At 42.0% G+C, this 15,217-nt stretch overlaps 1 protein-coding gene across 1 annotated transcript in view; it reads left to right on the top strand.

Moving 5' to 3' along the window:
* UGCG (UDP-glucose ceramide glucosyltransferase) overlaps positions 1–4,073 on the top strand; it is a 29,928-nt gene extending 25,855 nt beyond the window's left edge. The window contains exons 8-9 of the mRNA XM_062019267.1: positions 140–329; positions 1,607–4,073. Of these exons, the coding sequence (XP_061875251.1) occupies positions 140–329; positions 1,607–1,777 (361 nt within the window). The 3' untranslated portion in view covers positions 1,778–4,073. The remainder of the gene's footprint in view (positions 1–139; positions 330–1,606) is intronic.
* The last annotated feature ends 11,144 nt before the right edge of the window (positions 4,074–15,217 follow it).

Below are 15,217 nucleotides of genomic sequence, written 5' to 3'. Positions count from 1 at the left end.
AGTTGAGACTAAGCTAACAAGTGTTAGCTCAAAAGAAATTTGTCAGAAAAGACCATGTTGACTCATCATTTGGTGAGATGGGGGAGGAGGATGCAAAGACTTAACGCATAGTCACAACTTGTTTATTTGTCTCTTCTAGGTGGGCCAAACTGCGAATTAATATGTTGCCTGCCACGATAATTTGTGAGCCCATCTCAGAGTGCTTTGTTGCCAGCCTGGTTATTGGATGGGCTGCCCATCATGTGTTCAGATGGGATATAATGGTATTTTTTATGTGTCACTGCCTGGCGTGGTTTATATTTGACTACATCCAACTAAAAGGTGTTCAGGTATGTAGCTTAATTTTCTTTGTAGGTTAATGAAGTTACTAGTGCTATCTACTAGTGCTATCTTAGCAAAGTTACTAGTTACAAAGTTACTTAGCAAAGTTACTAGTGCTATCTTAGTAAAAAGCTAAGCCTAATTATTACAAAATAATTATATTGATGTCAAGGAAATAACAGGTCAAATCCTGTTACTTCAGTCTTCCATCTTCAGTTATAGTAGTACGGGAGGGAGTAAGTGGACTGGGTTTTAATTTTGTTCTCTATATGCACCTACTTCTGCCTAGTCCCTGGAAGTTTACATATCAATCCCTTTAATAATCTTCACATTTCCAGGCTGCTCTACCCTAGGCATGTGCAGAGACTTTAAGCTTTTTTTTTAAACAGAACAAGAACAGTATCTTTGTGGTGTATTATGGGTTTTTTTCTTTTATTGTATTTGTCAGTTTGTTTTGTGTATATATAGAAACATGTCACAAATCAGGACAGCATCTGTTCTTCTAATGCTGTAGAAATTAAACTACTGTGGCCACATTCCATCCAAATCGGATCCATAATTACTTGTTCATTCGAACTTACCCAAATAGTTCTCATAATACTGAAAAATATTCTTTTGGTAGCCTCAACATGTACTACAAATAAAAAGTTAGGCCTCATGTTGGTTCTCTAGGACTCCAGAAGATCAGTTTAACATCACCTTTCTGATTCCTCTTCTCACCTTGCATAGCATGTAAAAGAGCTTTGTGCCTACCTTTCCTTTTCTGAAGACTCTGATTTCCAGTTGTAGATGTAGCTGGAAATTCTCAAAGAAGCGGAAAACATAGAAGGTCTATGAGCTTTTTTTCTCAGTCTCACTTTTTCTATGCCATAGGCTTATTTGTTTGAATTTCACTCTTCTGGGAATGTGCAGGAGTGTTCTGTCTAGATGCTGTTCTTTTCGAGTCTACAGCAAAAACCCAGTGTCTGTTTGAACAGAGTTTCACAAAGCTTCAAAAAGAAAAGTGAAATTGTTGCACTTTCCCATGCCTTTTGCTCTACATACTTTTTTTTTTTTTTTTTTCCCCCCCCAACATTCTGGGTCATTCTTCCAAGCTCATGTTTAATATGGATAATCATACCTTACAGGAGAATGTTCTTGGCTTATTTACATATCAACAGCATATTTTTAAATCTGCAAAAGTTTTAGAATAGACTTATCAGTATCATAAATGTTTTACATTACCTTCAATACACTGATTATTCAAAAGGAATTTTAAATACTTGTGTTTTTTTAATATTCCTAGGGTGGTGCGCTCTGTTTTTCAAAACTTGATTATGCAGTAGCTTGGTTCATCAGAGAATCCATGACAATATATATTTTCCTATCTGCTTTGTGGGACCCCACTATTAGCTGGAGGACAGGACGCTACAGATTACGCTGTGGAGGCACTGCAGAAGAAATTCTTGATGTATAGCCACAGCTTTAACTGTGAATGTCAAAAAAGGGTGGGGGGAGGGTAGGGAGAAAAGTATTATAAATTGTTTATATAAATACTTTAAAGAAAATCTACCTTCAGTAGTTTTGTTACTTGTATGTTTTGGTATCTGTTCTTTAATTTATTTTTGCATGGCACTTGCATCTGTGAAAATACATCTGTAGTCTTGGCAAAATGGTATCTTGCTCCTATGTACAAGTACAAATGGAGAGAATTGGTCCTGACATCTACTTTCTGTAGGAATGCTCTGCAGTAAGCTCTTTAAAGATAAAATATCTTCCCGGACATGAACAGCTTCTTACTCCATGGTGTGCTAGCCTAGCAAATCCAGGGTTCACATAGTTATTTTCCAGCTGGATTACACAAGGCTGACCTAGTAAAATCACAGAGGTACAGCTGATTTCTGTTTTATCCCATTAAACTGAGCTAGTAACAAGACCTTGGGAAAGAAGCTCTTAAATGCTTTATGCCTACCTCTTGCAGTTGCTGCAGAACAAAACTAATGGAAAGTAAAAAAATAAAAACCAAAACAAAAACCAACACTTTGCAAAAACAAACTACAGTAAAGCTGGAGTCTTGTGTTCATAGGTATATATCAAATACTTTAGTCTTTGCAATGAACCAAAAGTGGGCTGAGTTTGACAGAATGAGTTGGAGGGGATTACTGGTCAGATGTATATTGTGGGCATCTTTTGGCCAACTCTGATCTGGTTCTGTCTTGAACCTTGTTAAGCACTGTGCTGTAACTAGCCAAGCTGGTCCCCTTCACTTGTTCCATCCTTTTTTAAGAGGTGTTTGTTTTTCCTTGAGTGAATGCTGCTTTGAATGGGGGGGTGGGGGTGGGGTGGCAGTGCATGTGTGTAGAGAGGGGACATAGTAGGGGCTGGAGGGGAGCAGAAATACATTTCAGAAACATTTCACACATGAGCTATTTTCTTACACAATGTCTTAGGAATGTAATTTCATGATGCAGGTATTTAATATCTTTTTAAAGTGAACATACATACCTATACTAGTCATAATTATATATTCAATTACAGTAGATATTGTGACTATATTAAACAGCCATGTGAGTTTGCTGTTACTGATTAAAACTTGTAATCTTAATTTAAATCAAACTAAGTCTGCTCTTGGCTTTTTGCCTTCTCCTGTTAGTCTAGCCTTTAAATTGGACTCTTGTATTCCAGTGGTATGTCTAAAAGGACTAGATTACAATGCATGCCATGTAGTTTTCCCCTCTCTGCTCCCTGTAGCTTGGTTTCTAGCCTCATTGTGAGACTTCCTAATTTGTGGTGAACTGGACTTGTTTTCTTTGAACACTTTTTAATTAAACACAGCAAAGCTAGAAGGGATGTTGCATAAGCCTTTTGTTTTCATAATTTTATTTATGCTGCTTTACTTCGTATGGAATACCATATTGTCACCATGAATGTGAGCTGCTAATTAAATGCTAATGCTGACAAAGCAGCTTTAGAAGTGGGATGATAATGTGTAGCATATTAGCAATAATGACATGGATTTATAAAAATTGATATTTTTACCTTACTGAGCCAATCCCTTACCTGTCATATGCTACACAAGTGTAATATGTATGTATGCATTGTAAAACTGGGCCAAAATGCTTCATCCACTTTAATATTTCCTTTGCCTTAAGCCATGAGCACTTCTTTATGAACAAAGGCTTTTGATGCTTGCTTCATTCTTTTCATGTGAATCAGGAAGAAGCACTCTTCCTGAGGAAAGTTGCAACTGAAAACCAGTCTAGTTGTGACCCACAAAAACATTCTTGTTCTAATATTGTTTTTTACATAGTTGAATTTTGCTGACATTTGTATCTTCATTTGTTTCATGAAGTTTGCCATTCATTGCACTGCTGAAGTGAAGCTTAGCTTGCAATTTAGCTTTATGCTGATTTCTATGCAGGCAATGGAACAGAACCAAAAGAGCTGAACAGACTTCATTTTTTAAAAAAAATCGGTGGGGATAACTGTTTAACAGGTGCTTCTGTATTTGTAGAGCCATCTTTGGTCATGAAAAATAAAGCTTCACTTAAGCAAATAGTTTCATTTGGCTGTTGTTTGGGTGATTATGAAACAGAAATGAACACTGTCAAATGTTGTAGAAGATGCTGCAACAGTACTTCTGAAAGTTAGAGATGGTTAATGTAAAGTTGTTTTGATCTATAGTTGTGTAGAATGTACCATGTTTATTTAAAATCATTGTCTTGTTTTTATTTCTTTTAAAATAAATTTTGAATAAATCTGTTTGGAATAAAGGGTGGATTTTTTTTCATTTCATGAATGATGCTGCAACATGACAGCTTTTAAGTATTTGTGACAGTTTTGATGGAAGTGATTTCTATTTAATCTTTACAGCAATAAATGGATTTTAGTGCTAAGTTTAAGAGGCTGTGTGTATGAGAGAATTGTTGGAATCTGGGAGGCATGTCAGAAAAAACACCACTGGAATCACTGGAAAACTAGTTACAGAACCTTAAAATACTCTTAAGCGTGCATGGTGCTTGGATATGTTCACAGTCACACAGCACAATATCTGAATCCTCTTTCCGAAGTCCTCCTGTTATCTTCCTGTCTGCTATCAAATAATGTTCTGATTTTTATTCTGTGCTTTCAAATAACCTTTCCCACTTGAATTTCTTTCATTACCATTCTTCTGCCTTCTAACTGGTGACTGCCTGCATTTCTTCTATCTATTTTGTCATTTGCAAGTCATATGAAAAAGCAACTATTTCAAAAGTTATTTCATTCATATTACAGGCTCCTTTTAATCCTCACACCTCACTTCTTATATGATTTTGAGGTGGATTTGAGCTCCAGCCACTCCTGGGTTGAAATGCTCCCCCAACAGCTGTGACACTGATTCCTGTAATTATTGAGACTAAGGAAACATGAAGTTTTATAGAGCAATAAATAAACTTTTTTACAACTGTATTATAGAAAGTGACTTCATCTGAAATACTCGCCAGGGTTGTCTAAATAACAACATTTGAAAAAGAGGATGACAGTCTGCAGAATGGCAGTAATTTGAAATTTGATCCAGATATTGGGTCTGAGAATACATAAGACAAAGCTTCTGATTGTCAGATTGTACTGCATGGGTCTGCTGCTTGGATATGTAGAGTGAGTACACAAGTTTTATTTAAATGCATTTTCTTTGCTTTTCAAATAAACCAAATTCCATGGCAGAACTACCCCTCAGCCCAGTAAGTGTTGTGTATGTGGGCAGATGGCTTCCCTTAGGAAGGTCATCTCCACCTTCATATTGGCCTTGGAGAAGCCAGTGCTTTCTACCTTAGTGTTGCAGAACTGTACTGTAACTAAAATCAGTGATCTAGGATGTGCTTTCAAAAACAACCAAAATCAAACCCCCAAAACAAAAACCAACCCAACAAAAATACAGAACTGAACTCCACGGGTTTTGTGTACCCTGAAGACCCTCAGCCTTTGAAGCTGGGGTGCTTTAAAGGTGATTCTCTTCTGCTATCAAACTGTTGAGAAAAAGTGATAGTTCTTGCAGTGAATTCCCCCACATTTGCTTTTCACTGCTTAATTGTGTGGTCCTTTAGAGTTTGATCCTTTCAGTAAGGGAGCAAAGTTTAGTGAAGCACCTCAGGCCTATGTGGCCACCTTTGTTTTAAAGAGCCTGGTTGCCTGTTTCATGGAGAAAGCTGCTTTTTGTTGAAGCAGTTTCTACTGCCAGCTGCCTCTGTTTTAAATTTTAAGTCTTACAGGTGGATCTGTGTCCAGTTCACCCTTCAAATCCATCATGTAAACCAGCCAGTCCGGACACTTTGTCCATGCTCAGCTATAACCATGCAGGGTTTCTTTTCAGAGGCAGTTTTAGGTTGGTTTCTTGTAATTTACTGACTTGTACATTAAAATTTGTACATGTTCAAACTATTCTGAAGCCCTGCAGTCTGTATATGGAAAGCAGCGTGTGTAACCTAACCATTTCAGTGGAAGACGTTTTTGATGCTTGTCTTCACACTTAGCATAGGTTAAAAGAATTAATTGTCTGATTCCTGAAAGCTAAGACTATAAAAAAAGAAACGCAGCATTTCTCATACTCTCCAACAGACCTTTGGGAAGGCTTTATTTTTTATATTTTCTTTGGATGAAGTGTGGACAGCTACTTACTTGTGGTTCGTGCTTCTGGGAAGAATGTGCTTCCTCTTAATATTCTTGTCTAAATGTTGGTGTGATGGCAGATTATCTTTTAAGAGGTGCAATCCAGACAGTTTGCAACAGAAGTTTGAGGATTGCAGCTTGTTTCTGTCTTATCCTTCCACATATCCCCATCATCCCCCCTGCCCCCCAGCTCTTTTTCCCTGTTACTGACAGGAAGGAAGGGCCTCAGCCAAACCTCTGTGCCAGCTGGAATTAATGGCCACTTTACATGCAGCCAGCATGTGGGTGAATGGGAGAGGTCAGGCGTGTGTGCCTGTGCAGGAAGCCAGTATGCTCACTGGGAGCATGAAACGGCAGCTGTCAAAAGAGATTTTTTTTTTCACTGGGCTTTAACATGAAGTGAGTTATTGTTCTTGACTTTGGGCTTTCCATCCTCTGGGCCTGTGTTAAAGTTAGATTTGCTCACAGGTGATAGGAAAAGAGATAAGGGTGTCTTAACAAATAAAGAGGTAGCAATGTAGCTTAGCAGGCCTCAGCTGAGCTTTGCAGCTGAGGTGGTTTAGCAGGCCTCATTTGGACTCTGCAGAACCACACAAAGCCAGGAAGTGGCAGAAATTTGCAAAGCAAATCAATGTGGCAGACTGGTTTGAAGACCTTTTCAACAACAGGAGCTAGGTGAGACAAAGCAACAACAAAGTAGATTCTTTTATATACCTATTTCTGAAGTTCAGTTTAATACACAGCTTAATAGGTTTTTACATGTTAACTTCTCTGTCTCTCTGGACAGCATAAAGCTGGAAATAATGAGACATACGATGTGGGCTGTAAAGTAGGGGCACATGTTAGAGCAAACTTGTAATAGGCGGATCACAAAGTCTGTACCCTCTGTGTACTACAGCCACTGGGGACAAGAGGAGGGCGTCTCAGGTGGCTGCACCCTCCAGTAAGTGGAGACATGCCATGAGGTAATGCCCTGGTGGGCTCTGTATTCCAATAAAGCTACAGGACTCCTCTGTCTCCATTGTGAACACTGACCTCTGGTCATGGGATTTTTCCAAAAACAGGGTTGCAGTGAGCTCAAATGAATCTAAGGCTCTGCTAGTCCTCTCTTCTGCCCCTACTGTGTGATGAGTAGCTTTTCTTCTTTTAAGGAGGAAAAGCTGTGCCTGTTGCCTGAAGAGTGTATTTTTATCTATTCAACAGGAACTTAGTTTTGGAGGCATTGGCTCCTCCTTTCTCGGATACCAAAGTGCTGGGGAGGTGTGGAGGTAACAGAAGACCTGTGCTAGTGAACATGGAAACTGCAGTAACACATTCAAAACCAAACCTCTAACCCTGTGAAAAACAAAACAAAACAAAAACCCTGTGGAAAAACTATTATGCCTTTGGGGCATTCCGTCAGTTACATATAATTAAGTTCTTGTTTCTTTTTGCACGTATGTACAATTATATATAAATTTATGTGTGCATGCATTTTTATATATTAACTTCATATATAATTCTATATGTGCTAATACCATAATAAAACCTTACAAGAAGCTTTGATTTTAACAAGCCTGTTCTTTTCTTTGTGTGTAAAATAATGTTTTTCTAATATAAAAAGCCAGCAGCTCAATGTTAAATAAATCATGCACCACGGGGGCTTGTATCCAGTTTCATTTCATCTCTCAGTAAGAAGATGGAGGAAAGCTCAAAATAAGTCATTTTTTTTTTCCCTAGACTCTACTTATAAGCTGGAACAATATTTTATTCATCTAGCCTTTTGGGCCATCTCCCACTGAGGGAGAATTTCGAGACTCTGCTTCCTTAGCTGGCAGCCCCCAAAATCTGGACAAGGCAGAGCACATACTTCTGTCACTTGCCTCCTTTCTGTTGAGTTCCACTGGTTTCTGTGTAGTTCCACTGGCTTCTGCTCATCCCTTTTGGGAAAACTGTCTTGCCCTTGAATATCTTTATAAGAGAGGTTTTCACCTGGGACAGAAACATGCAGGAGGAGAAAGAACAGTAAGAGGGAGAAAATTGGTATGAACATGCTGTTAAATTTGTCTGTAACTAGTGCTCCAGAGGGAGGGACTAGAGGCAAATCTGGGTGCTTTTGCAACATGTTAGATAATAAGGAAGACAGGTGAAACCTTAGAAATGTTTTTAAGGGTTCTTGCTTAGAGGCTGAGACCTCTGAGATGTTCCTCAATGCTAGGTCTCTAGAATATTCCTGTTTCCTCTGACTTACATGGGGCTTTCAGCAAGATCTATTTTAGGGTTATGTTGTGTAGTTGGCAAAGGAGGAAAGCCAGACAGCAGGGGTTGCTGACCACGCTGCAGCTGAGTAGCAAGACATGACAACTTGACAGCTGTTGTCTCCTGGTTACAAGACACTCAAACGCCTTCTTATTTTGGCTCATCATGGCTCAGAGTATTCAGTTGATGGATGATCCTGCAGATGGCTTGTGGGATAAGGACGGCGTGTCGCTGTTGGCCCGCTGGCTGAGCAGAGAGGGAGCTACAGCTGGAACGGGGTTATATGGACCTTCCCCAAATTTGGGATTGTCTGCAGCCACGGGCTTTATTTGAGATGACAACATTTGCTCTGGCACTTGCTGCTGGTGGATTTCCCAGCAATGAAGGGTTCCTGCTGATGTTGCGGAACTTGGGGAGTCCATTTGTCTAAAGCAGACGGAGTATCAGGGAGGAAGAAGGGAACTGGCATGTATTAGCAGGAGTGTTGTCTTGTGAGTACCTCCTGTCTAACCCCAGCAGTACAGGCTAGGAACCCTCTTGCTTTCAGATACTAGAACAGCTGAGACTTGGTATGTTTCTGGTAATTATGATAACAACCAAGCAGAGTTGTACAGCACATGGTAAATGATGACTCCATATAAATATAGAGTGTATCTTGTCTGTATGCAGGCTGACACAAGCAACGGTCTCATCATAATGCATCAGCAATGTGCCAAGTCTGCTAGGAGTGAACAGTCATATTTGACTTTCAGCAGCACTTTGATAAAGACAGTCTTTCTGTGGCCAGAATGCAACTGCATGTTTTTGTGCATTGCATGTCAAACAGATTGCTTTTGTATGCAGCAGGTGAGGGACAAAGAGATGATTTCCTTTCGCTTCAAGCTATAGCTGAAATGACCAGAAGTGAAATTTGACATTTCCAGCCCTCTGTTGTATGGTTAACAGAGAAACTGGTGAATTTTTGCTTCAGGCAGTTTGTTGCTGTTTAACAGCGGACTCTTCTTTATTGCCATATAAAGTAATAAACCCAAGTCCATAAAGCAGGAAAAATTGTGCTTGTGCATGTGCATGTGGGTCTGTCTCAAGGCTGGTTTTCCCAGTCTCAGCAAAGTGACAGTTATGACCAGAGGGCTTGTACCCATAGAGCTGTTCAGCACTACAGGTGTCCCTGAGGGAAATTGCCCTTCAAATGACTGTCACAGTGGTGACAGCTGTTTTTTCAGGACCACAGGGACCAGTGCTGGCCACAAAATTCTGCTGTTTTCCACTGCATGAGTAGCAGTTCCTGATGTTGCTTTAAGCCTAAACATATATCACATCAGAAAGCTCAGGCACTGTGGCTTGGATGAGTGGACAGTGAGGTGGATCGAGAGCTGGCTGAATGACAGAGCCCAGAGGGTGGTGATCAATGGCACAGAATCGAGTTGGAGGCCTGTGGCCAGTGGAGGTCCACAGGGATGGGTTCTGGGGCCAGTCTTGTTCAACATCTTCAACGACCTGGATGAGGGGACAGAGTGTACCCTCAGCAAGTTGGCTGATGCCACTGAACTGGGAGGACTGGCTGATTCCCCAGAAGGCTGTGCTGGCATTCAGCAGGATCTCAACCAGCTTGAGAGTTGGGCAGAGAGGAACCTCCTGAGGTTCAACAAGGGCAAGTGCAGAGTCCTGCATCTGGAGAGGAACAACCCCATGCACCAGTACAGGCTGGGGATTGACCTGCTGAAGAGCAGCTCTGCAGAGAGAGACCTGGGAGTCCTGATTGATAATAGACTGAGCATGAGCCAGCCATGTGCCCTCGTGGCCAAGAAGGCCAATGGCATCCTGGGATGCATCATGGAGAGTGTGGCCAGCAGGTTGAGGGAGCTTCTCCTCCCCCTCTACTCTGCCCTGGTGAGGCCTCATCTGGAGTCCTGTGTCCAGTTCTGGGCTCCCCAGCTCAAGAGGGACAGGGAACTGCTGGAGAGAGTCCAGCGCAGGGCCACCAAGATGATCAGGGGAATGGAACATCTTTCGTAAGAGGAAAGGCTGCAGGAACTGGGGCTGTTTAGTCTGGAAAAGAGGAGATTGAGGGGAGATCTTATTAACATTTACAAATATCTAAAGGGTGGGTGTCAGGAGGTTGGGACATCCCTTTTTTCTAATGTAGCTAGTAACAGGACAAGGGGTAATGGGATGAAGCTGGAACATAAAAAGTTCCACTTAAACATAAGAAAAAACTATTTCACTGTGAGGGTGAGGGAGCCCTGGCACAGGCTGCCCAGAGGGGTTGTGGAGTCTCCTTCCTTGGAGGTCTTCAGGACCTGCCTGGACACATTCCTGTGCAACCTGATCTAGGTGACCCTGCTTCTACAGGGGGGTTGGACTAGATGATTTCTAAAGGTCCCTTCCAACCCTTACCATTCTGTGATTCTATGATTCTAAAATAATTTCACAGGCTAAAGGAGGCCCTTTTTACTAACTCCTTTCCAGTAGACTTCCCCTCTAAAAGACCCCATTGTTGAATTAGTCAATTTATTACTCCTGACATGACTCCTGACCCTGTTGCTCAAAACAGTATCAGCTAAAGCAGGTTGCACAGGACTGTGTCCAGTTGGGTTTTGAGCATCTCCAAGGATGGGCACTCTACAAACGCCCTGGGCAACCTGTTCAGAAGCAACCTGCTGTGTCTCAGTTTGTGCTCATTGCCTCTGGCTCTATCTCCCTTACTCCACCCACATAAAGTGTTTATACACATGGATAAGATGCCCTTGAACTTTCTCTTCCTGGTCCGAGCAGTTCCAGCTCTCAGCTTCTCATATGTCAGATTCTTCAGTTCCTATACCATCTTTGTGCATGTCCATGGACTTGCTCGAGGGGTGGCCTCACTAGTGCTTCAAATCAGCTTTCTCACCTGCTACAGCGCTCCTCCTGGTGCAGTCCTTGACACTGTTAGCCATTGCAGCAAGAATACTCTGCTGGCTCATGTTCAACTTGGTGTGCACCAATACCTGCAGATCCTCTACTGCTAAGTTGCTTTCCAGCTTGTCAGCATCTGCAGATGCCCGTGGTTGTTCCTCCCCAGGTGCAAGTCTTTGAACTTGTTGTTGAACTTCATGAAGTTCCTGTTTGTCCCATTTCTCCAGCCAGATCGAGTGCCCCTGGACGGCAGCACTATCTCCTGACTGTCATGTGTGCATCAGCACCCTGCAAAAAGGGAACACGTGTGCCAGAGTAATACATAAATTCATATATATTGGGTCTCTGATAAAAACCTTTCCTAGTAAGTGTATTTGTGTTATGTTGATGATAAGTCCTAGTCTTAACAAAGTGAGTCATTTTATTAGCTCATTCTGTCCCCACAATTTTCTTTTGTCCAAACTAGGTGCACAGCTGGTGTCTCAGTTATATTTCTTTAACCTTTGTGCCTTATCTCTGCCTAACTGGCAAGTTATTCCAAGCAGCTACTAAAAGCTCTTGCTTTTGCCATGTCTGCAAGTAGCTGAGTATTTTCTAGTACTTCCTTCCAGTGGGAATCAATGACTGCATTCTTTCATTTTTTTTACGAAATTTTTAAAAATACTGCAGAAGAACACCAAGTCTGGATTTCACCCAGTTTCTGGCTCCTGTGTACTGTTTGATGGTCTAACTGGACTTGAGCTCGGACTTTTGAAGACTTTCAACTTCTGTTGCTGAGAACTGGAACTAAGAGTACGTTGGGTATCACTGGGCTGCCCTAATACAGCTCTCGTCTACACCCAGACTTAAGAACATGTTCGTTTCAGGAGGGCAGTACAGGCAGGGCCGCCAGATCTCTTCATTATGTGTTAACAAACAAAAGGAACCATCAGCAAGGGAGCAGTGTTAGAGCCTCTCTGCAAACATTCAAATTATGAATCTGAAGTAACTTTACTTCAGTGTAAATAGGGAAAACATATTCTGTCACTCTGAACAAAGGCAAATTATCTCCTCCTCTGAAACGGAAACAATACAACTGGATTGCTGATTGTAATAATTGGCTGTGACTGCTGCTCCAGCACTTATTCCTGAAATAACTGGGTGAAAAAAGAAAATAAATGGGTTTTGTAGATCCCTGGTGTATGCATCTTGGCACAGATTCTGAGTGCATTCATTGTTTTCCATAAGAGTCATCTTTTTTGGGTGAGGGCATCAACTATCCTCCACATCAAGCATTCCTCTTTGCCCCAGTGTCCTTTGTTTCTCTGCCAGGCTTTCCTTTTCACCTGTCCAATCTTTCACCTGACGTCATCTTACTTCTAGCTTTATTCTCTCCCCTGTTGCTTCCATTTCTTCCCTCCCAGCCAAGTGCAGATGTAGGCTGCTGCTCCCTGCCCGACACCATGTCTATAGGAATGTTTCATGTTCTCCTCTGTGTGCCTGGTGCAGGGACCAACGTTGCTCTCTCCAACTTTGCTCTTTTGCTCCATTTTTAGGATATACCAGTTGACACAGAAGCCAACCGTGCATATATTACTGGCATGCATCCTTCTGGATGATGCATGCAGGAAAAACCTGCTGCCTGCTATAGGACAAATGCAGAGGTAGCTGTAGTGGTTTGATGGCCACCACCCTGACCACTAGCTATTCCTGCTGCTCCCACATCTGGTGGGGCAGCACATATGGTGAGTGTAGCATGGCTTTCTGCTGGCTTCAGGGTATGTTCAGCCTCCCTGCCAGAGCTCACTGGCAGTTTCATGTCGAAACTTGGGAAGTGGAGCCAGTGGCTGCTGGAATGGGGTCCTGGATGCTCTGGAGATCCTTTGAAGCAGTGAGGAAGGCATGTTATGGAATAAAACAGAGGGTTCAGCTGCTGTCTGTCTGTCCTCTTTCTAGCTTTTCTGACATTCAGAAAGCCAGTGAAAAGAGTTGCTCTGTGTTTCGCACCTATGGTGTGAGAAGCCCCTGAGAAGTATAACTCTTGGTTTAGCACAATGGGCCTGCTGGTCCTCCAGTGGGCTGAGGCATGGATGTGGGCTCCTAGGCTTGACAAGACTGCTCAAGACATAGGCATACCTTGAAAAAAAACCTTAGAAGAAGAAATCTGAGCACCTGCCAGGCGTGGGTGCAGTTGGGCAGAGTCCACAGATTGTTTCTGAATGCTTCTCTTTTGTACTGGCTGCAGCGGTTTCTGAACCTTCTGCCAAAGCTTTTTCAGCACAGCAGGGGAGGCCATCAGGGCTGCATCTAGAGAGATATGTCAGGGGACATTTTGTTTGTTTGTTGCTTTAGGAGTGGAAGATCTCAGTGAAGGGCCTGGTGTCTGGCAGGAGGAAAGGACTGCAGCAGCAAGCACCAACAGTGGTACGAGCTGAGGTGAGCTCACACCCTCAGACAGTAATGTCTTCAAGGGCTTAGCCCACGTTTCTGTGCACATGCTGGCTTTTGGACATTGGTCTAAGTGATTTAGGTTTTATGAGTCATGCAACTTAGTCATAAAATGTATTAAGCTGTGGGAATTTGAGTTGCATATTGGATTAGGTTTAACTCTGAGCTAGCTAAGCGACATTAACTATGTGCATATTTTATTTATATGCAATATATTCACTTTCAAACTAAAGACATTGACTTTAATATTAACTCTTATTTTTCTTTCTCTTCAGAGGGCTGTATTTTAATAAACATAAGTAAGTCATGCTTATTTCTGCATAAGTTTGCACACTTAAACAGAAAAAAAACCCCAGAAAATGTGCTGTTAATAAACCTCTACTCCTTTATTTTCTATTAAATACACAACATTTCTATTTTGATAAATGAAAAAAGTTTTTGATTTGCATGTTTACCTCTCTGCTGTCTGGAGGTGTTTGCATTCTTACCAAGGCCTTTTGTTGAAATACAGTACTCTTTCAGCAGGTTACCAGATATTACAGAAATACAAGCAAACTGGGGTCTTAGCCTTCAATTTTTTCACAAGGTGCTATGTCCTATTCCTGTGAAGCTTTATCCAGCAGTGTTATAGCTAGATTCCTCACTGTCTTCATTTGTTCCAGTGCAAAAGGCAAGGGAAAAGTATAAAATGCTGCCAGTATGAAATGCAACATCTTTCACCCACTTTATTCTGGTCTGACTGACATAACTATGCAAAAGGCAGTGGATGTGTCCTCCCTGTGTCTCATTTGAATGGTTATATTGGTGTTTGCCAGCAGTGTTATTTGGAATTATTGGTTTTTAGCTGTATTTGCTGTTTCCTAGCCCATGCCTTTATTTGGATTAGCATTTTTCAGGTGTCTGTGTTTGCAAAAGTCTCCTCCAGATTTGAATCATTGTGCATGCGTTTGGTCTTTCAGGCCATGTTGCCTGCTCAGGGAGGAGCATAATTTTGTGTCTCTGCTACTGCCAAGATGATGCACAAAATGTGACGTATGCTGAGGAAGTCAGACAAAGCCCCTGAACATAACCACAAAGGAAGAGGAACATTTTCTGTTTTGCCCTGGAAACGCGTGTGGCAAATGCCTGCACACCCTCCATAGCACTGCACTTGTGCTTTGGACACAGGTCGGTGAGAACACCGTGTTGTGGTTTTTTCTGTGTGCTCACAGAGGTGACTGCACTGCGTGAGACCAGGGACCAGGCTCGGGATTTTTGAGCATCATCAACACATGAATAAATGCCATGAAGGTCCAGAGCCTCCCCTGTGCACATCATGACCCGTGTGGTGTAACTTGCTCCTGACAACCTCAGAGCTGCCACCTCAGCAGAGGCAGACTGAAACTGAGTGCTTTTAACCAGTGTCACAGTGCTAGTTAAAATGAGACAGGGGTAGGTCTGAGGATGCCTTCTGCTGTTTATCCTGCCCAATTTTGGAGCAAAGAAAACAGCTACTCATGATTGCAGCCAAAGGACAGACTTGGCTGGGCACAGGGATTAGGCTTCTGCTAGGGAAACAACTCCTTTGCTTAGAGGTGGTGCAACTATTTGTCCCACTTCTGAGCAAGCCAGGATGAACAGCACAACATCATATGCACAGCACACTACAAATGTCCTACTGTGACAGCCAGGTAGCATCTGCAGGCAGAGACTGCACCGTAACAGCCTTTTC

The sequence above is a fragment of the Colius striatus genome, chromosome Z (genome assembly GCF_028858725.1).
Source record: "Colius striatus isolate bColStr4 chromosome Z, bColStr4.1.hap1, whole genome shotgun sequence".
NCBI lineage: Eukaryota > Metazoa > Chordata > Aves > Coliiformes > Coliidae > Colius > Colius striatus.
This window is presented reverse-complemented; position numbering and strand designations above follow the sequence as displayed.